Source organism: Podarcis erhardii (assembly GCF_964252035.2).
Source record: "Podarcis erhardii genome assembly, chromosome: 9".
Lineage (NCBI taxonomy): Eukaryota > Metazoa > Chordata > Lepidosauria > Squamata > Lacertidae > Podarcis > Podarcis erhardii.
Genome location: NC_138512.1, coordinates 59957229 through 59973064, shown reverse-complemented (window position 1 = coordinate 59973064; position 15836 = coordinate 59957229). Strand labels below are relative to the sequence as shown.

The following is a 15836-nucleotide window of genomic DNA, read 5'->3' as shown; positions in this document are numbered from 1 at the left end:
TGCTTTCACTGTCAGAACAATCATAATAGCACAAGGTTGAATTCCTCCCATTATGAGAACCTGTGTGTCCTATGACTTAATCTGGTGCCTAACCCATCTCTCTGTATATAAAACAAGTCACTTAAAAGATTAACTAGTACCGGCTTTGCCTTTGGAAACAGATACAGATAGGTAGCCGTGTTGGTCTGCCATGGTCAAAACAAAATAAAAAAATTCCTTCCAGTAGCACCTTAAAGACCAACTGAGTTAGTTCTAGGTATGAGCTTTCGTGTGCATGTATCTGAAGAAGTGTGCATGCACACGAAAGCTCATACCTAGAACTAACTCAGTTGGTCTTTAAGGTGCTACTGGAAGGAATTTTTTTATTTTGTTTTGGAAACAGAAATATAGTTATTTTACTGTAAGTATAATCTATTGTAATGTGATTTATAGTAGCACTTTTTTTTTACTGGCAATTAAAAAACTTTAGCTAGACTCTACTGCGCCCTTGAAACAATTTGTATAATTAATGTAGATACTGCTAAATTAAGGCACTTTGTATACAGCTCCGAGTGATGAAAGGTGCTTTATAGAAATAGATGCAACAATTGCTCTGATCCAGATGGCCATTCCGAGTACTCAGATGCATACATTGAGCTCTTCTGGTGAGGTCCCATTCATGTAAAATGCATATTATCAACGGAGAACTAAATTGCACATGCATCCATTTGCATGCACAAATAGTGCTCAAAGGAAAGCTTTTGTACATGGAGAAATTCTACACATGCATCTGAGTTCTTCGCCTATAAGCCATTTCTAGATCAGAAAGAGAGTTTACATGAAATCTTACTCAAATGCCAAATGATGTATTTTTAATATAAGTTAGTCCAATATAACATGTCATTCTCTGGCTGGAAATGAAAGTCATAATTATGTTGGGTTTTTTTTGAAACAGTAAGAAACTCGATATTATGTCAAGCTCCTTAACACCTGATAACTTGAGAACTGTATTTGCAGTAGTTTTCATTTATTTGGAAGCACAGAGAGACTACTATGCAGAAAATACCTTACCAAAAGAAGGTATTAGATTACCTTTGGCCATCACCTGGTCAACTAAGCTCTCAAGCATGTACATGTTTTCAACTCCTTAGCTAGAGAGAAAGCAAACCTCTTCAGATTTGGTCCATTAAGCAAACATGAGGACAGAAGAGAAGAAAATGAAAACATAAACAAACTTAGCACTCATATTGATTATAGACATTGGGAGTAGTAGCTTCCTCTATTGTTCACTCTGTCATCCTTCTTCTCACCCCAAGATATTAAAATGTCAAGACAGTGCGGATGCTGAAACATAAAAAACAATATATATATGATTCTGACAAGCCTTGTTTCCCAGGTACTCAAAGAGAGCTGCTAGAATCTTACTGTCTCCTGTACTTTTCCAACCTGCCTTTGCAGGATATCAGTGACTACTAGCTATGATGTCTATGTTCTGCCTCCACTGCTGGTGGCCGTATGCCTTCAAATACTGCTTACTGTTGGGAAACTGTGTACGTGCAGCTACTCACACAGAGTCATTTAAGGTTTGGCAGACAGCCAGAAGGCAATCTGAAGGAGTAAGTCTGCCTGGTGATAACAGAGACTCCCTGATGGGTCAAGCTCTCTCAAGGGAGTGATAATTAATGGTCTACTAACTGGAATGTGTGTGTTCAGTGGTTGAGTTCAGAGTTCTGTGTCAGTGTAGGAGTTGTGAGTTGTGTCAGAGAGAGCTAGCATAAGACCCGTGTTCTGTTCCTGTAAATAGTCCACTGTATATAATAAACACCTAACTACAAGTTCCTGGTTCCTGCTTCGTCTATCCTGTCTGGGGCCAAGTCGCCAATTGATTCCGTGGATTCTGCGTGTACTCTGCTAGGTCTGGCTAAGGTCCTGCAACTAGTCAGAAAGGTGCGAAACTCCAATAGGTTTTGCCAATATGGTTTCCCATATACATCTGGTTGGTCACTATGAGCACAATCTGCTGATGAGCCTTTGACCTGATCCAGCAGGACTCTTCTTATGGGAGAGAGAAGAGTCAAGGATGTTTGTCTTGTGCACATGGTAGTGGTCCACATGCAATCAGAAAGGGCCCAGCCATTAGGTAGTGTGAGGCCACTGCCTCAGGCAGCAAAAGCCCCCCAAGCAGCATACCCATGGGTTCCCCGCCTGCCCCACCACCTCCACCAGTGGCAGAGAAGCAGAACTGATTTGAGGCAAGACAGCGCCCATTTTGGGTGAGATCTTGCCTGAAATTGGCACCAGCGGTGACAGTGCTTCTTGCCAGCAGTGGATGCAATGGGGCACAGGGCAATGGCATAGCAGGTGGCCACAGGAGCAGATAGGTGATGGTGACAGCAATGACAGCAGAACTTCCAGGTGTCACATAAGCAGAAGCAGCTGCCTTGTCACAGGTGAGACTGTTTGTCCATCCATCGGAATCTGGTTAGTTTGGCTATAACCTGATGATAATCATCTTGTTGTAACACAGAGGCAGGCTTCTTCACTGGTAGAACCAGTGTTGTGGAATGCTCTGCCTGCTGAAATACAAGACACTCCATAGGTATTGACATTTTGCTGCCTTGTGAAGATGCATCTCTTTAGACAAACCTTCTCCTGATCTCCAGACCTGAAGCTCCGGATCTAATAATTTCAGTGCTGCTTAATTGATAAACTATTTTAATGAATTTATTTTATTGTGCATTTTAATTAGGTGTAAAGAGATATTCTATAATTGGTTTGTAAACCCCTTAGAAGCCATTTCGTCAAGTAAGCGATATCAATACAGGCAACCCCCCCATTCAATATGTGTGCAACTGTGCACATGTGCATTGTGCCAAACCCAGAAGTGACACAAAAACATTACAAAAATGTCAGAAACAGGATGTTTGCAGGCTTTTCCAATGGTGTTTCAAATATATGCAATTTCACTGATTCACACGGTGTCTCAGAACACAACCCCCAGGTAAATTGGGGGGGGGGTTGCCTGTATATAAATAATAAAAATAATCATTTTGGCCAGTAGTCTTTTCTCTGACTAGTGACAGTGCTATTCCAGAGCCCCAGACAGGGGGCTTTTTCCTACTATGCCACCTGATCCTTTTGTGAAAGATTGTAAACTGAACCTACACATGCAAATTGGATGTTCTGCTATGGAAATTACAGACATCATCCCAAACCCATCACCTGTGTGGAGGCAGCAACTGACATGGAGGCTTCCATTCGCCCAGTTAGTCTTGCCTGATTGGAAATCTGCAGGTAGACCCACAAACTGTACCCCATAGTCAAGGACAAGGTATTTAAAAGTACAACTAAGAAAGAAGAAAAAAGAATCACCTCTTTCCTGCCCGGAGCAATTCAAATCCTTCATTGATTTTTTCAAATGGTAGTGTATGGGTTATTAATGGATCCAAGATGAATTTCTTCCCCAGGAAATCAGAAACCAGTCTGGGGACAGAGTCTTTGCTCTTCCACCCTGAAAACCAGCAAATAAGGAAAGATCAGGCAAAATGCAACATGGAAATAAGAGCAATACAAATTGTGAAACTATTTCCCTGAAGTTTTATTGCAAAGGACTCCTGCTTCCTTGAGAAAGAACTGCTAGGGCCCTTATCCAGGACTGTTGCAGCCCCAGCCATGCTGCCAGTAGCAGATGGCATGGTGGCACAGATACATTTACCCAATCTCTCTTGGTAGGTGAGTTGCTGCTGCTTACCCGGAAGGGAAGGGACAAACCAGAAGGGAAAGCAGAGCAGTGCAAAGGCACTGGTAAGTGCATTGGTTTGGGTACACTAGTGCATTCAAACCATGTTGACCTCATTGCCACTTCCCCTTCTTGGTAAGAAGCAATGACTCACCTGCCAGACATCAGGTAAGACTAAGAGCCTCCATCCCACTACTGCCTGTCGGCATCCTCTGACTCAGGATAAGTTCCTTGTTTTACCTCTGTCTCACCAGTCTTGAATAAGCCAAATACAGTGGTGCCTCGCAAGACGAAATTAATCCGTTCCGTGAGGCTCTTCGTATAGCGGTTTTTTCGTCTTGCGAAGCAAGCCCATTGACAGCTTAGCGGATTAGCACTATTAGCGGTTTAGCGGCTTTTAGCGGATCAGCTGATAAGCGGCTTAGGGCTTAGGAAAAGGGGGGGGAAAGGGGGAAAAAACCCCGCAGGAACTCGCAAGACATTTTCATCTTGCGAAGCAAGCCCATAGGGAAATTCGTTTTGCGAAGCGCCTCCAAAACGGAAAACCCTTTCGTCTAGCGGGTTTTCCGTCTTGCGAGGCATTCGTCTTGCGGGGCACCACTGTAATACAAAATAACTAGTCGGCCAGCTCCTCCCAGGAAGTGAAGCCCACTACAGTCCAGCTTTGGTCATAAGGCTTCATCTGACTCTAGCTCACTGCAGGGACAACTTCTCTTGCAGCTGTCTTTGAGCTGTCCAAAGTGCTGAATGCTCTCTGCTTGGCTTGGACTTTAGACTGCTTCCCCTGCAACTGTTCAGGCTCCCACTGAACTGGACAGCCTGTTCCTGGATCCAGCAGTTCACTGTTTCTCGCCCCACCCTCCTCCCCAACTCTAAGAACCTCCCAGAGGAGCTTGAATTAGTTCTGAGAAGTGGAGAGCTATCAAGTATGCCGATGGAACTCTTGTCATTGGCAGCTGACAACAGGATTCAGTTGTGTGCTGTTCCTGGGTTTGGAGGTACAGTTTGTACATTTCTGCATTAAATATCCCAAAGCACACTCAGAAACTCACCGCCATGTCCAAAATTATGCCTTTTTTGTGGACATGAAGCTATCCAAAATTTTAACCTGCATACATGGAATTAATATGCTTTTTTGGGGGGGGGGAGCCCACAATCATACCTCCAAAAACAGATCCTTTCCAGGTACGGCCTGTGAAAAGCAACATCGGGTCAACAGCAATTGTAGAGGTGGAAGGAGGCACTCCCACAATTACACTGGTCCCATAGTTGCTGTGGCACGATGCCAGGGCAGCCGTCTGACGTAAAAAACAAAGACATGGCATTTCATTATTTGTTTCACTTACAAAATGTGATAAAATTTTGTAATTTTAAATTTTTTTAAATTTTTATTGTAAAAATAAAAGCTCTCCCCTGGCCTAAATAGTAAAATGGGACAATGGTTAAAAATCCCAAAGCATCTGAATTTTAAAGCTTTCATTATTGTTTTTCTTCTCTTTCCCTTGAAAAATGTACTCTTTGAATCTTGCAGATAGGGATGCTCGAAATATTTGATGACTAAGAATTCTGATGTATTTTGACCAGATCTGCATCTCCAAGACTACTGTGTGAATCATAATGTAATTGTCCTTTGGATGTTGTGTCTCCCAGAATTTTGCAATACTGTTCTCAGCTCAGCTCAGCTCAGCTCAGAGAGATGTGATAGGCAACTGTAAGTGTAATGTCAGACCAGGGATTTGAATCACCTGGAAGAGGGAATTTACAGTAATATCTTGGTATGGAAGTATCTGCCAGTTTCTCATTTTCCCCACACTTTTCTACATTTTGCAGCAATTTATGGTTTATTTCATTTTTAAAATCCTCATGCAAATCTACTGACATTTTGCTGCTAATTTCTCCTAATAAAAACAGGTTTATATACAGTTTTGATCAATTTTTGCAAGCCATTTCCCCTAATATAATGCATATTTATATGCTATTTCCCCAATATCTTCATTTTTATGCACACTTTCCCCTAATACATGCATTTTTCTAAACATTGGTTGGAAAACTGCACTGCAAAATTCAGAGAAATGCAAATTTGAAGGAGAGCTGTGTTTTTGTTTGCATAATATATTGGGAAATGCAAATCTGAGACATTCAGCTTTAGATGCATACTGAATCAAATTTCTCCTCCATCCCTCCATCCCTTTTCATGTGGCACAGCCTACCCTCAGACATCAGTCATGCACCACAACCAACTTTATATTTTGCCACATATTTGTTCACCCAGGACTTTCTCAATCAATACTCCTGACTGTACTGATCTATCCCCAGGTTGGCGATTTTAATTCTGCCTTATTGGCACTATTTGGCAGTCCAGTTTCTGAAGTCACATACCATGGTGTCAACACGCCCAATCACTTCAAACGAGTAGTCTACACCTTCACCATCAGTCAAGTCAAACAGCACTTCATTGATGGGCTTCTTGAAATCCAGAGGGTTGACGCACTCCGTGGCTCCCATCTCTTTAGCCTTGGGAAATTTATCCTTGTTGATGTCGACCCCGATGATTCGGGAAGCTCCAGCTGCTTTGCAGCCCATGACGGCTGAGAGACCAACTCCTCCCAGACCAAAAACAGCACAGGTTGAACCAGGCTCCACCTAGGAAACCATAAGATCAAAAAAATGGTTGCACAGTTCGGTAGTCCTAGTATATCTCAGTGTAGCATACTTTCCCAACTTTTGTTCAGAAGACAATTTTACTGGTGTGGAAAAAATATGTAGTATTTTAACTTCTCAAAACAGGGTTTGGGCAATAGGTGGACAGGGAGCTGTTTCCATCCTGCTCTGCTAATTCACCTGGCTTTTTGGTCCCTTCCAGTAGGGACCAGCTTAGAATTTCAGAAATAAGGGGCATTTAAAGAGCTGTACCCTCTGAAATATGGTCCTTCTAATATGTGGTACAAACAGTGTAAAATATGGAGTTATCCTTTGTGTGTTATGTATTCTGGATTGGTCTCAGGGCTATCCATCCCTTGAAATGGTAATTCACAGACTTTGGTTCCTGAAATCCAGGTTTACACGATACCTAGAACACATCAAAGGGTTCTATACCTTGATTGTAGAACACCTGTTTTGGCTCAGTACAAAACAGCTTCTTATGACTGTTGGAGATAATGGTCCAAGGGGACACCATGACATACCTATGGTGACAGCAGCATGTGCTCTGTTTCTTTGCTGTGACAGCCAAGTAGGCAAGACACTGCTGTGCTGAGATGGGACAACAAAGGACACATTGTATGGAATGCTAATGATGCTCAGCTACTTTACATTATTTTTCATCTCCGGATGAAATGAACAGGGGAACAAGGGATGAGACAAGACAAATGCACTGGGAAACAAAAAGAAACAACTCCTAGCAGTGCTTGACTTATAACATAGAACACAACTACTTTATAAAATGATCATAGGACATCCAGAAAGTATAAAACAATGCAACTACATAAGAACATGAATCATTCCCAGGCTATAATTCTAAATGAGCCTCTTACATATGTACACAAAATATGTAAACAAAGTCAATGAGAGGTATGAGCTTGCTTTGGCTAGGTAATTTCATTTATATTAGGTCTAATTTGAAACAAACAAACTAATGTCTCCTCATCAACACAATGAAGCCTTTCACTTTTCTGATCATTCATATTTGTCCGAGTTGAAAATCCCTGTTCACACCAATATGTTGTGGAGAACAATATGTTGTGTAGAAGAATAGCCAATGCTCTTTGAAGAGAGGTGTGGATACTGCTTTTGTTTGTATAACCCCCCCAATATTTTGATACTATATTAATTATTATTATTATTATTATTATTATTATTATTATTATTATTATTTATTTGTACCCCACCCATCTGGCTGGGTCTACCCAGCCACTCCAGGCTGCTTCCAACAAAGATTAAAAATACATTAAAATGTCACACATTAAAAACTTCCCTGAACAGGGCTTCCTTCAGATGTCTTCTAAATGTCAGGTAGTTGTTTATCTCTTTGACATCTGATGGGAGGGCGTTCCACAGGGTGGGTGCCACTACCGAGAAGGCCCTCTGCCTGGTTCCCTGTAGCTTTGCTTCTCGCAGTGAGGGAACCGCCAGAAGGCCCTCGGCGCTGGACCTCAGCGTCCGGGCAGAACGATCAGGGTGGAGACGCTCCTTCAGGTATACTGGACCGAGGCCGTTTAAGGCTTTAAAGGTCAACACCAACACTTTGAATTGTGCTCGGAAACGTACTGGGAGCCAATGTAAGTCTTTCAAGACCGGTGTTATGTGGTCTTGGCGGCCGCCCCAGTCACTAGTCTAGCTGCCGCATACTATACTATACTATACTATACTATACTATACTATACTATACTATACTATACTGCTTAAATGTTTCTTTGATTGTCCTTGAATCTTCCCACCACCCTTGCCATCATCTCCTGCCACACCAATGTGGCATGCCACACCTTTTGAGAAGCACTGAGCTAAGCAGTGGATATACCTGTGCTCTAGTAGAACTCACCTTGGCTGTTTGAACTGCTGCACCATAACCAGTGGAAAACCCACAGCCGATCAGACACACTTTTTCCAAAGGAGCAGCAGCATCAATTTTCACCACTGCATTTTCATGTACCACAGTGTATTCCGTGAAGGTACTGGTGCTGATGAAATTATGAAGGCTTTTCCCTTTGCAGGTGAACCTGCTGGTTCCATCAAGCATTAATCCACGAGCCTCACTGAGGCTGTTGAAAAGAGACAGGCAGAAATGGGGGGAAAATAGGTGTGACCTTAATGTGCATCTTAAAATGCAAATAGCACCACCAGGCTGTGTATATATAACAGTTATTGTAGTTTGGGTTAACCCTTTCCTTCTCTGCAGTAGCCTTGAGGAAAATCCTCCTCTAAATCATTATTGTATCAGGAGGGAAGCTTCTATCAGAGGCAGTGCCAAATACTGGCTATAGTGCCCAATGGAAGCAGGTGAAGAACAATATGAATCAGTACCAGTGCTTGGAATGAACTAGTTTAGTTTAACGAAGTTCACTGAATTGACTCAAAAATCTCTGAACTACACAGAGTGAAAAGATGAATTAGATGAGAAGCAGTGTGGTGTAGTGGTTAGAGTTTTGCCTAGAACCTGGGAGAAACCAGGGTTCAAATCCCCACTCAGCCACAACACCCACTGGGTGACCTTGGGGCAAACCCTGTGTCTCAGCCTAACCTACCTCACAGGGTTGTTGTGGGGATTAAATGAGAAAGGAGTACACCATGTATACCACCTTGAACTCTTTGGCGGGAAGGTGGGCTAGAACCACAATTAATTTTAAAAAAAAGTAGTTCCTTTTTAAAAATGAACTGCTCTGATTAATATAAGGAGATGGAACACTGCCTTGTGTTCCTGCCTCTTTCCCTTTGTTTTAATTTAAACAACAGCCATTAAATTATGTCAAAAAAAACTGTGTAGTAGTAGTAGTAATCATAATAATAAACAAACAAACAACTGAAGCTCACTCATGTTCAGAACAGAGGTTCCCTTTGGTACTTCGGCAAGAAGTGCATTTTCCACATTGTGGAACAAAGAGGGGGATTACTTTGTCTCCTGTGGAGGAAAATACACAAATAGTTAAAACTTTTACATTAGACCTCATAACAATGTAGGAAAGCACAACTCAGCAGCCACTTAAGTAACACAACACTGAGAAGAAGGACTGCAGTGTCATCAAAGAACTGTATTAAAACTTATTTTAAAAAACAATAACACATATTCATCATAAACTGGACAATTTGCATAGTGCAAAGACAACTTTCTATTTGCTTGCACAGGGCAAAAACGTTTACACTGTGATTTGCGAGTATTAATTTTGCAACAGCTGCTTCAGCTGAGACACCGATGGCCACAAGTGTTACTGTGTGAGAAGTAGCCCTCAGGGTCTCATTTGAAAGCCCTCACCCCCACCCTTCATACCTGGTTTCACACAAGTCACTCCCTCTCCAACACTCTCTACAACACCAGCTGCTTCATGGCCCAGAACAATCGGAAAAGGCATAGCAAAGGCACCACTGATCACATGGTCATCTGAGCGACAGATCCCTGTGGCCAGAATCTGCACAGAAACAAAATTGTGCTTCAGGAGAGGAGAAATCATTGTGTTCTTTTCCTGTTTGGACGTTAGATATTAACATATTTCACGATAACTCGTTTAGCACCTGGCTGTTACCTGTGGAACAACATCTTGCACCCTAGAGATGGAAAACATGTGATCTTCCAAATGTTGTTGGACTCCCAACTCCCATCAGGCACTGCCAGTATAGACAATAGTCAGCGATGATGGGAATTGGAGTCCAACAATATCTGGAAGGTCATAGGTTCACCATCCCTGCTCAAGGCTCTTGAATAAAAAATGTTCACAGAAGGGTTGAAGGAACTAGATTCTCCTACAGCAAATGATGAAACCAACAGTTAGATAATCTTGCATGCTTGCATTATTTTATTTTTTTGCTAAACCCATTTAATATGTATGGTGTACTTCTTAGGTGCTGGAATGATAATATTTGCTAAAACAGTGGCAAACTAGGGAAAACGGAATGTCTAAGGCTGTAGACACATTCAGAACACATTTCCCCCCCTCCAGTTCTGGACACTGTTGATAACCCCTCACAGAGTTACAGTTCCGAGTAATCCTTAACAAACTACAGTGCCCAGAATTCTTTGAGGGGGGGGGGGAGAATGTGCTTTGAATGTGCTTTAAAGGTATATACAAAATAAAGGGTCTGTTTACCTTGGTAAAACTCGTGGCCTATCAAAGACCACAATTACATCATCAAATGTGTGAAGTCTTGTTATATGCTCTTTATTAAGAGCATTCTATATCTCTAATGTAGACTGTGAATTTGATTTCATAAATGCTATGTAACCGTAACATTTTGAACTATATCTTGTGTTTTTCAATAAACAAAGAACAACATTGCAAGGATGAGTCTTCAGTCCATGTAGCATCAACATGATATGTCTCGTTTACCTTAATGCGAACTTCATGAGCCTTCGGAGGAGCTACTTCCACTTGCTCAATGCTCAGAGGTTTCTTAACTTCCCAAGCAACGGCTGCTTTGCATTTAATGACCTGTCAAGATGATAGAAGATATCAAATCACTTTTGTTATTGTGTGTTACACTTGAGGCACCTTAGATCATAGCTGGAAGATGGACCTCTGAGGTCTTCTAGTCTATGTTCAACGTCAGAAAGGTCCAACCAGTGAAGACAGGAGCAGGAAGAGCAAATAGTCTCTTGTGCATTGTAGATTTTTGAGGATATTTTCATTGAGACCTTTTGCTAGTGCCATAGGAAGTACCAGTAGGCACTCATGGGCACCCTGTTGGCAAACCTTGCCTAGCATAGGAATGGAGAAACCACAATGAATAACAGCTGAGCGGCTGCTGGAAGCTTGCTCCTACCTTCCCTTCATCCTATGACCTCTGCATCTCTTCCTTTTAGGTATGGAGAACCTCTGGCCTGCTGGCCCAGTTTATATTTTATATTGACATGCTCATTATGACATTTATGAAACATTGTGTATTGGGATTTTCATTTGGTCTGCTGAGATTGGAGCTGCACATTTTTATGAATATGATGGTAACATTTGAAATTAACTTCCAAGATTAATTATTGGACAAGCCTAAAGAAAAGTGCCATATAAAAAGGCTAGCTTTCAAACACTGAGTGGATTAACTATTTCCAGATGCGTATCTAGGAAGAGTGCTTTAATTATTCAATCTGTCATGCAACATAGCACATTTAGAGATCCATACACATAGAAGTAAGAGCTGTGTGTGGAGAGAGGCCCTTTCCTCATCCTTTGGCCCCTTTGGGAAACTCAGCAAACCTTCTGCACCTGTCATTGGGAGGGGAGAGTGCAGCTGAATGGGGCACAGCTGTGGGCAGCCTGAGAAATTACCTTCCAACTTGGGTCTGCCCGTAAAAAGCAAATCTAGAGTGAGAGACGAGGGTAATGTTGCCTTCTGTTTCTAGGGTCTCTTCTGATATTTGCAGGTGAGGTGTGAGTTTGTTTGGGCTCTGGGTGAGAACCCAGAGGCTGAGAGAGAGGGTGTGTCAGAAGGAAAATGAATTCATATTGAAATATATGAATTAATGCAACATTTTTATATGTAACTGTATTTTTGTAATATTTTGTTTGTCTGATGTTGCTTCAGTTTTTTTGTACACTGCAGTGAGAGAAATTTTTTATCTATTAAGTGCTAAAGAAGTTAAATAATCAAATAGACTAATGCAGAGTTACGAGACAGATTTTGGTATTTTTCTCGTGGGAAGGGATTATAGGACCTCTTATGAGAGAGCCAGTGTGGTGTCCTGGTTAGAATTTGTAGTGGTTAGTGTTGGGTTAGGACTTGAGAGACCAGGGTTCAAATCTCCACTTGGCCATTAACCTCACTTGGGCCTGTCACTGCTTCTCAGTCTAATCTATCTCACAGGAGGAAAAATTGAGGAGGAACTACAGTGTATGCCACCTCCTTGGAGAAAAAAGTATGATATAAATTCTGTTGGTGTTTTTTGTGGGGTTTTTTTTTTAAAGTGATGCTAAAACAACTTTTAGCCTGGAACGTGTCACTGGCAATACTATTAATGCAGGCTAGAATGTAGAAGACAGGTATTTTCAAATGAGATGATGAATATTCTTGCCAGCACATATTTTGCATTGGAATTTCAGATCTGGCAAATGCAATAAATGTGGTGGTGTGTTGTTATGTTTAGTAACCTCATTTAAATACTACCAGTAAAAGCTGCCTAAACAACATCCAGTGTCAGTTCATTTACTTTATCTCTTTTGCAGAAAACTGCTTCTTGGCAGGACATTCTGTAATAGTGAAGCAATCCCCACACCACTAAATATGTATCATCTATCTGACATGCTGTCTTTGGCAAAATTAGTCTTTTTTTTTTTTTAAGCATGTCTGCTGTTATTGTAGGCAGCATTAACTTTGGGAATCCAGAACTACTGAAAACCACAAACCACTTATTAGTGTCTCCTAGTTAAATGGTTCATTGAATTAAATGATAAAAAGTGCCATAGGTATTTGTTCATAATAGAGTGTGAAGAAATACAGCTTTTTGTATACTCCTTTTATTGAATTGTATCCAACTGTCTGAGGAGAACCATTTGACTAACTTGGCAGATCCACTTAATTCAACAGGTCTATTCTGAGTATTACTTCTGTCAGATACAACCCACTGAGTTTATGAGAGGAATAACAGAGGTCTGTGGAAGTACAGAGGCATTTCCATGATCCAAATTGAGATGTTGAATATCCTTAAGTATTCTTGTTAAAAATCAGTGGTGTGTGCATTCCTTATACTTTAGTTTATTTCCACATTGTGAAGTTCTGCTTATATATGTAGAAGAAAGCCTTATCTGTGTATTTATTGAAGAAAATTGTGTTTCTTGGCAGTGCATTCAGGAAAATACTCAACCGTTTCTAATAAAACAGGCATATTGTGCTTTAAATTATTTGAGCAAAGAGTAGCTGCCTCAGAACTGAAATATTAGAGGCCTGGCTTAAGAGTCTGTAGTACAGGGCTTAGACACAAAGGTAGCAAACATTGTGTGAGTTGTAGTCCAGCCACATCAACTCTCACCATTGGGAGTCCTGAAACATTGGGCTTCTCACTTTCTCAGTCTAAACTTCCTCCAGGTTACAGAGAAGAATAATGGGAACAACGGGAAGAAAACCGTACACACCTCCCTTAGCTCCTTGGGGAATAGGTAGGATTTAAATAAAAAGTGGTGTTCATTGTGAGCTTAATATCTGCATTCTATGTGTTCCAGCTGAAATATCTCCAGAAAGTTTTAACCCATAGTCATCAGATTTGCACCTTCATGGATTGTTTAATACATATCTTTTTAAAAAAATGAAATACTTTTCTCAGTGTGTTTATGGGAAGGTCCATGGCTTAGTGGTAGAACATCTGTTTGGCATGCAAAAGATCCTGGGTTCAATTGCCAGTGTTTTCTGGTGGGGCTGAGAGAGAGCCTTGTCTGATATGCAGGAGAGCCACGGCCGGTCAGTGGAGCTCGGTGGACCAAATGGCCTGACTCTGCAAAAGAGCAGTGTCCTATGCTGCAGTGGAAGGAGGAAGAAGATAGGCAAAGAGCTTTGAGGTGCCTTGAAGATTAAAAAATGATGAAGTGGACTGTACAGCAGAAAAGCTTGTGATGGAATAAATGCTGGAAGTCTAAGGTGCCACAAGACTCCTTGTGAGTTTTGCTGCTAGAGATTAAGACTGCTAACCCTCTAAAATACATAGAGCAATCCCAGTCCTATAAGATCATGAAAATAAGAGGTATTTGGGGCATAATGTATGTACTGCTTTCATATAAGAGGGAAGCTTAAAAACTCCAAAGTGTGGCAACAATCCAGCAAAAGTGAAGCACTGTTGAAGTCCCATTGCTTCCGGCAAGAATGAGTTAAGCATGTATTTTAACTTTCGAGCTATAATTGGTGGAAACATAAGCAATGGCTAGGTATTGCTGCCCTACTTGTATTTTAACTTGAACTATGCTTGCTTTCTTTTTTCTTTTTAAAAAACCTTTTGCTCTCAAGTTTCCATTAGCTTAAAACGAGCTTTCAATGCAGCAGCCTTTATTCAACATAACACATTTTATTGGCTACTAATGTACAGTACTTACTTGTTCCTTCCCAAATCGGTGGGCTCTTCCTGGCCCATAGAATCATATAATTTTAGAGGTGAAAATGACCTCAAGGGCCATGAATGTTGCTTCATCAGCTCTTTGTGTTTTTAGTTTTATAAGTTTTGTGATGACTCAGTTGGAGTTTTATCCTTTTCAGCCCTGACTTTTAGAATCATTTTTTTTTAAACTATATACAGTATATGTAATCTCAACTGATACCCATGAAACAAATTTACAATTACAGAAAAAAAATATGAAAAGGAAATTACTTTAAAAATCATTTGTGCAATCCACTATTAATTCTGGACCATGAGCACCAGTGAATACTCAGTGTTGATTTTTCTACTTACTTTGCCTGCGGTACTCATTGTGCTTCTTCCTCAGTTTTGCAGTCTCTCCTGCTCTCTGCTTTCTTGGTTTAGCCTGAGCAAATTGTTGGACAGTTTGCTTACCCAGTTCCCTTGCAAGCTACAACTGCACAAACACAGCTTGGTGCCTTTTAACCAAACCCACTTATTCTTAAATCCCACCCCAGAGCCCAAAAAGGAGATGCATTAGACCACTCCTCTGCTATGATACACGATTCCACACTGCAGCTTAGCAGCAATGGAGATAACGCTTATTAGAAGTTGGTTGATGCTTATCAAGGTGTTTAAAACAGTACTATAAACAAATATCCACGCAGATATGTGCCAAATTAAACAGCATAAATCCATCCTGCTCTAATCACAGGTGCATCTAACATAGAAACCATTCATTCAGCTCCAGAGAGGAAATGAAACTAGATATAGGGTGTCTAGCATGTTACACTCCAGACGAATCTAATGAGGGGATGAAGAGGCAGCACTGTGCCTGTAGAACCCAGGATGCTCACTTGGCACCAGTTTTGATGAGTTTAGATACCTGGTGAAAATCTTACATATGCTAGGCCTTTTATTGACTAATGTTGTTGTTTTTTTAATTGCCATTCATGTGTATCAACTGTATTTTCTGTTTGTTTTTTGGTGAGTCTTTTGCTCTTTTTATTTTTAACATACTAATGACATTTTGTACCAATTATTAATTTGTTTGGAACGCACCTCAGTTTTGCAGACTGAAAGACAGGTGATGAATCTTTTCAGTCAATCAAACTTTGGTAGGTAGTAGAATCACAGTAGATATGTCCAATCAGAAGCTGTGATGGTCAGATCTGTCAAGGTCGGTTTGGCTCCATTTCTCAGTTTCTGCATCAGTTTGCAATGCTATTATGAACTTTTCATCTGTGCAAGCATTGCAGCTTGCCAGGAAAAACAACCCCCTCTCACTGCCCCCATGTCCTAGAATCTCCCGACCCTCCCCTGAATCCATTTGGGGGTCATGGGGGGAGAGGGGGAAAGCCCTGTTGAACAATTGGAAGTCCT

The 15836-nt window shown here is 41.1% G+C and overlaps 2 protein-coding genes across 2 annotated transcripts in view; one reads left to right on the top strand and one right to left on the bottom strand.

The window, feature by feature from the left end:
* The window catches only part of LOC309350266 (uncharacterized protein C4orf17 homolog), a 69577-nt gene that overhangs the window by 21381 nt on the left and 32360 nt on the right, over positions 1 to 15836 (top strand). The gene's annotated exons all lie outside the window — the stretch shown is intronic.
* Positions 636 to 14938, bottom strand: LOC309350248 (alcohol dehydrogenase 1A). Its single transcript, XM_081877091.1, has 9 exons — positions 14787 to 14938; positions 10753 to 10854; positions 9699 to 9837; positions 9245 to 9332; positions 8256 to 8475; positions 6098 to 6361; positions 4881 to 5016; positions 3352 to 3490; positions 636 to 1323 (listed from the first exon to the last, which is right to left on the bottom strand). Exons 1-9 carry the CDS (start codon positions 14802 to 14804, stop codon positions 1299 to 1301), a joined length of 1131 nt encoding a protein of 376 aa, XP_081733217.1. The 5' UTR covers positions 14805 to 14938; the 3' UTR covers positions 636 to 1298.

Excerpts from the sequence above, each read along its gene's own strand:
- LOC309350248 (XM_081877091.1), bottom strand. Across the intron at positions 9,333-9,698 it reads AGTGACTTGTGTGAAACCAG|GAGACAAAGTAATCCCCCTC; the intron begins GTATGAAGGGTG and ends TTTCCTCCACAG. Across the intron at positions 8,476-9,244 it reads AACCTCTGTTCTGAACATGA|CCTCAGTGAGGCTCGTGGAT; the intron begins GTGAGCTTCAGT and ends TCTTTTCAACAG.